Source organism: Bidens hawaiensis, unplaced genomic scaffold (genome assembly GCF_021521415.1).
Source record: "Bidens hawaiensis isolate Kalapana, Puna unplaced genomic scaffold, B.hawaiensis_p1.1 tig00012953_1, whole genome shotgun sequence".
In the NCBI taxonomy this organism is placed as follows: domain Eukaryota; kingdom Viridiplantae; phylum Streptophyta; class Magnoliopsida; order Asterales; family Asteraceae; genus Bidens; species Bidens hawaiensis.
The window spans coordinates 277,354-284,204 of NW_027492081.1; the positions used below are offsets into that span (position 1 = coordinate 277,354).

The following is a 6,851-nucleotide window of genomic DNA, read 5'->3' on the forward strand; positions in this document are numbered from 1 at the left end:
AAAGAGCCATGGTCGGGCCTTCTCGTCAACATCCATTCTCTTAATGTCTTTATCGCTATAGTCAGATGGCTCTTTGGGAATATTAACACCAAATTATCAGTCATTGGAACATAAGGACCATCTGTAATGGATCGCCATAATGCAGCATTGAATATGATCAGAAAATCCTTCATTCGCTGCTTCCACATCACAAATTCTTCTCTAACCAATTTTGGAGGTTCATAAACATTAATTGTCTCCATAACACCTTGTTCAGCACAAAAAGCAAATTGAATTAAGATCTCACTAATCATGTAAACTACATATAAATTCCACCAGATGTGACTGGTAGTTTTAATCTATTTCAATATCAAAGTGCATGTTATATACTATTCAAGAGCTTTGGCATAAGCCTAATTATGTTACTTGTAGGATACAAATACGCGATACACATTCAATAGATGCATCAAAATATCAAAATATATAATGTATAACTAACAATAAACAAAAATGTACAAATAGACTTTATTTGAATAAGAAAAGAGCAAATGCTTCAAAATCATGATTAATTACAATGAACTTTACATTGCATATTAATTACAATACACATTCAATAGAAGCATCAAAATAACGAAAGATTCACAGCGAAAGGTATGCCAATGACAGTACAACACAAATTTTCAAGTGGAAATGTAAACATAATAATTTCAACCAAAAATAATAACAATAATCCCTAGTGGAAATGGAAACAAGGATCAAAACGGCTGAAAATGAAGATGAATCGCCAGCGGCGTATAAACAGTTTATAATCAATCCCTAGCAAGTTTAGAAGTGTTGTACAATCATCTACAATGGTGTATACTGTGTGTGCTTATGTTACTTGTACCATACAAATTAATATGCAGTACACATTCAAGTGGAATTGTAAACAAATAACTTCAAAAATAAGATAATCAATAGCGGAGACTCACCGGTGACGATGTGGTTAATCTCCGTACGGATTCGTATCGTAGTAGCGTGGAAATGACGCATGGCTCCGGTGAGTGTGACTGGTGAGCCATTTTTAAGTTCTTTCTTTTGAAAAGAAAAATATATTAGAAAACCAAAAAGAAACAAGTAAGTAGCCCGTAAATAAAGAAAAATAAACAGAAAAAATAATTAAAGAACAAGACAGTAAAGGCAGCGACGATCCATTATAATGGAAAGTTAACGAAATTGAACCTGCACCACCTTTTCCAATTCGAGCCTGGTCTCTTGCTCCTTTGTTTAACCCATAAGAAAGATGCCGATTTGATCTCAAGTATCTTAGACATTGAGAAGGAGATGCTAAAAATTATATCATTTCTCGACAACCATGTCATTCAACATGTTGTTGCCAATAGACTAAACCGCCAAACAAGTTTCATTGCACTAGATTATTTTACTTGGAAATTCCATGATTTCTTCAATTGACTCAAAATACATTCACTAAGCTTCACCCAATCAAAGATAATTGCCCAAATATTAGTGAAGCCTTTACAATGTACAAATAAATGTTGAGTGGTCTCTGGAACCGAACCACAGACCGCACAACACAAATCCCCCACGTTAATACCCCTTGTTGATCCACATTAACAAGTTTCCACCGCATCGATTTAACCAAGTAGTTTGAGCACGTATCATCCGACTCCATCCATAACCAACAATCCGGATTCAAGGAAACAACAACCAAAGAATAAGTCGATGCAATTTTGTAATCAACCTTACGTTCGGGTGAAACGGGCCTCCTTTTCCATCTCCATTTCCACTTCATTTCATTCTCAACCCATTCATAACATTCCTTGAGCAATATGTCTTTTTGTTTTTCTAACGCGAATAAATCTAGAAATAACACGTTTAGTGAAAGTTCGCCAACCCATCTATCATATTGTATCCACTTTGCCCAACTGCAATTTTAACATTTCTATCATCCTACTGTTGCCATTATTATTTTCTATATCTGCTTGACAAGTCTTCTTCTATGAACCACCAAGTGAGCCCTTAACCGGTGCCGATTCCCACTTGTGAGACCCTCTAAAATAGAAGAGATAACTCTTACCCATAACTCCATAAGGAGCTATTACCCGCTTTGAACCGTGACAACCATTTTGCAAGTAATGATGCGTTCATTGCCTTTAGATTGCCAACCCCCAAGCCGCCCATATATTTTTCCTTTATAATTTTGCTTCAAGCCATCCAACTTATCTTATCATTTTCTTCCAACCCTCCCCATAAAAAAACGTCTTATTGTTTTAAAACTTTCTCTGATGCATTGAAAATGAAGAAATAATGCGTGCCTAAACTCCCCAAAACTATCGTTTATAATGAATAAAAAAATAGGTGCAGTTACAAATATAATTATATTCTAATCATAATGGTAATCGGGACCTTGATTTGAGTCCCTGGGCCAGGGACCCACTGAGTGTCTCACATAAAAAATTTCACAATCGCCTCACTTAAACTTCACCATATCTGTAGATTCTTCGGTGGATTTATATGTGATTTCTGAAATAAAAAAGAAAGATAGAAACTTAAAACAAGTGGAGACGGCTGCAAAGATGCATGGCATATTTGGTCCAATATGCATTTTATAGGCTTTTTAAATGGGCTCGCCAAAACGTTTTTTGTTTAACAAAGTCGCCAATTTAAAATTTAAAAAGTATTGTCTTGCTAGATGATGCTGCGGGTGGATTCCGAAAAATAAAAACGCGTAGAGAACGACTTTAAAATATATTATGTTTTAAATTTTTATTATACATTTTAATGATATTTGGCATACTTCTATAGATCTTGCTCATTTTTTTATGACCCGACCCGGTCCGAAAAAATATTATTATATTGCGAAAGACAAACAACGATTATAAATTTTCACCCCCCACCCCCCGGTTGAAAAAAGTTCCGGGTCTGCCATTGCACGTGGTTTCCAAATTTTGTCGTTTTTGTCCAGCTCAATAACTTCGTTTATTTTATGCAAACTCAAGGAGCATGTTAGACTTTTTAGCTTGGATACAAAGTATTTATATTGGAATGTTTGTAATGGAAAAGATAAGCGTACAACATTGTGTAATTAACTTTTATAAACTTTATAAGCATAAGTTATTACCAAAAATAGAATTGAGATGTTTAATTAATTATAGAGTTAAAAATAGTATAAAGATGAAAGCAATTTGATAATTTTGTGGTTACGCACGCTTCACCCGTGGAGAAGTCCACGCACTGGAACAACACACGTGGTCCAAGCACACCAGGCGTTGTGTTCCACGGCGTGGCATTGTGCCACATCATTCCCACGGCTCATCCACGCACCCACACCTTCTTGTTTGATTTCACCTAAAGATGTACAAGAGCGACATCCAAATGAATCGGGGCCCCATTTAATCACTAAAATAATATGAAACAGAAGCAATATCAAACTTGCAAAAGGGACCAGATGGATTTAGTAGCAAAATCAAAATCATACATGCAAGAACAGTACCCAAATAGAAAACATATGCAAAAACAAAGAGAAAACTCAGCAACAACTAACTGGCAAAAGTTTAACTTAGGCAAAAGTTTAACTTAATTGTAATGAGGGGTTCATTAATTTTTCAACTGAAAATTCAACAATTTTAGAGTCATCCAATACGTGACAGGTTTTTCAAATCCTGGAGGTGATCCTCACTTCGGTGATTTCATAGAGCTAATCACACCTGATAATTCTTTCTTTACGTATAATCTTACTATGTACCAACGTAGACCGTTGTTTGTTTCCCGTTTTCCATTGTACCAAGGCAGACTATTGTTTGCTTCATTTTTAAGACGTCTTTAGTTTTATATTATGAAGCCTATCATACTTGAATGGTTCATATTTTCACTATATTCCGTCAAGGTTAGCCAACTGTTGGATAACCTTAATTCTATCCTTGATTTTCAAATCAAAATATGTATGCATATTTACTTTCAACTTTTAATGATTCCATTAAAAAAGATAACCCGGTTAACTTTTGATATTAAAAGTTACACGTGAGGTGTAGTTTGGTTCATTTAAATAACGACTATAAAGATAGCAAGTGATCATATTACAACAATATTAAATTAAAAAAGTAAAGAAATAATAAGCATACAAGTGAAATTCAAATTCCAACAACATTAAAAAACAATCTAAGCCTTGCAGTTGCAACTGATCTTAGGCCCATTATGGTTCCGGCGGCCCAGCCCAGTTGTAAGTCATTCTTAAGCTGGCATGTTTCAGAGCACAAAGATATGACAAAATCATATATATAGCCTTGCAAAAACTTTCAAGATCACAATTATATCAACTGATGCTTATATTATGATCGATGATGAGCAATAGTGATGATGATATCAAAACAATACAGTAAGGTCCTTACTATTAAAGAGTAAACAAAGCATGAAAACAAGTCTTTAATCAAAAACCACAATAGTAATAAACCAAACTCGCTTTCAATCTCATAAGTCATAACATCCATTTTATCCAATCATTTCATCACCAAAGTATCTTTTTAAGCAGAAGCGGCTACGGTTGATTTGCACTCTCTAGCAAAGTGCCCCGTCTTCTGACAGCTTTTACATCTTGCCTTAGACTTGTCAAACCCGAATCTCAACATTGTCAGAGGGCTACTATCAATGCTCTTTCCAGTTCTTTCATTATACCTTTTAATTCTTAATTTCAGCATCACCTGTTGGTACTGTATATCCATTAATTCCAGATATTCTGGATCAAACTGTTCCAGATCCTCCACGGTAAAGTATTGCGGCCCACCAGCAGCATGAGCTTCTTCAACTTGTACACCCCCTTGGCTAATCTTGTTATCCAGATTCAGTTCTAACTCATACGTCTTCAAATGACCGTGTAATTGAGTTAGAGTCATTTTGGTAAGATCCTTGTAGTTTCCAATTACCTCGGTGTACGTCCTCCAACAACTAGGAAGAGATCTCATAAACTTGTTTACCAGACAATCATTTTCATAGTATTTTCCATAAAATTTGAGCTCACTGACCAATGACATGAATCTCTCAAACTGTTGAGTCATGGACTCACCACTAATATAACCAAACTGTTCATATTGTTGAATTACTAACTGTGTCCTTTTACATATAATATCAGGGGTTTCTTCATACTGCTCGCATAAGCTATCCCATAGCTCCTTAGCACTCTTACAATGAATTAGTCCTTTATATATCTCATTAGAAAGAGCTCTAGTCAATATTGCATGAGCCTTCCGGTCAACATCCATCTTCTTTACGTCTTCAAGAGTGTAAGAACTTTCATGTTTGGGAACAGCAGTACCTGTACCACTATAAACATTCGTGGGAACATACGGACCATTAGTAATAGATCTCCATAAGGCAGCATCGAATACAAAGAGAAAATCCTTCATTCGCTGCTTCCACATCACAAATTCTTCTCTAACCAATTTTGGAGGTTCATAAACATTAATTGCCTCCATAACACCTTGTTCAGAACAAAAACCAAATTAAATTAAGATCTCACTAATATACCAAATCCAATGAACTTTGAATATATAAAACTAAGGATGCAAACGAACCGAACCGAATCGAACAAGACCTTGTTCATTTTTGTCACTAATTTGTCCGTTAATCTTTTTATCTAACAAACAAACGATTCACGAAAAGCTAACCGAACAAAACTTCTTGTTCGTGAACAGTTGACGAACACAAATGAACACAAACAATGTTTTATTTAATTTTGCAAATTGAGAATAGTCAATGTCAACAGCTCGATGGATCCGGCTATCAAGTTTGTGATGGTGTTTCTTTTAACATTCATATTTTAATTTACGCATAAACTAATCATATAATACTCACATATATTTTAGTTTTATAGTTAATAATTGCTTGAATCTATATGATAAGTCATTAAAAAAAATATTAAAAGCCTTTATGAACAAACACTAACGAACATAAACGGATATATACGAACACACTATCGAACGTTCTCGCACGCAATTAAACAAACATGGCCTTTTTCTTATTCGTTCATTTAGTTAACCGAATGAAACTCCATGTTCGCCAAGCGTTTTGTTACTCGTACCATACAAATACACTAAACACAATCAATATAACGATAGATCCACAACGTATGGTACAATGCCGTAACAAATTTTCAAGTGGAACAGTAAGCGCTTAATTTCAACCGGAAACAAAAATGAAAACCTAGTTCTCGCAGATTCACGGCTAACGAAATGTAACACTTACAAACCAACAGAATATCAACAGGTTAAGATGATAACATTAAGGCACGGTGAGTCGAATGGAACGAAGAGAAACTAACCTTGACGGACACTCGCCGGTGTACGTGTCGCCGCAGAAGCCACAAAATCTCGCAGTGTATCTGTAGCTCAAGTGGGCTTGGTTGTAAATGGGCTTTTTGTTACCTCAATTTAATTACCTTTTTTCTACTAAAATTGAAGGTTTACTTTAAAGGGTGCTACTAAACAAACCTAGCATTGTGGAGCAAAGTAGGGCTTAGACACGTATACGAATACATACTACAAACTTACAAAGTACACGACCTTAAAAGACACAAATTAACTTGGTAATTTTCACGTTTAAACAAGTAAAATATCTGTTAAGTACCCGTTAGTACATGATTAGATATTTTTTTATAAATAAAAGTATAATAATATAATATGTATTGTACTCTAACTACTTAACCGTATTTCTTTTACACCCATACCATACTATCATCCGCCCATTGACACATGCAACGGCGCACTATCTGCCACATCTCTGGTCTCCTTCCTCACTCTCTCTACAGCGACACCACTACCTTCCTATCAGTCGATCTCCCCATTAGACATCGTCGCCTATAACCAGTTGTCTCTTAAGGT

General features: G+C 35.3%; 1 protein-coding gene across 1 annotated transcript; it reads right to left on the minus strand.

Moving 5' to 3' along the window:
* Positions 1 to 4,499: 4,499 nt before the first annotated feature.
* On the minus strand, positions 4,500 to 5,447 carry LOC143542660 (uncharacterized). Its single transcript, XM_077035200.1, has one exon. The coding sequence runs from the start codon at positions 5,445 to 5,447 to the stop codon at positions 4,500 to 4,502; it is 948 nt and encodes a 315-aa protein (XP_076891315.1).
* Positions 5,448 to 6,851: the final 1,404 nt, after the last annotated feature.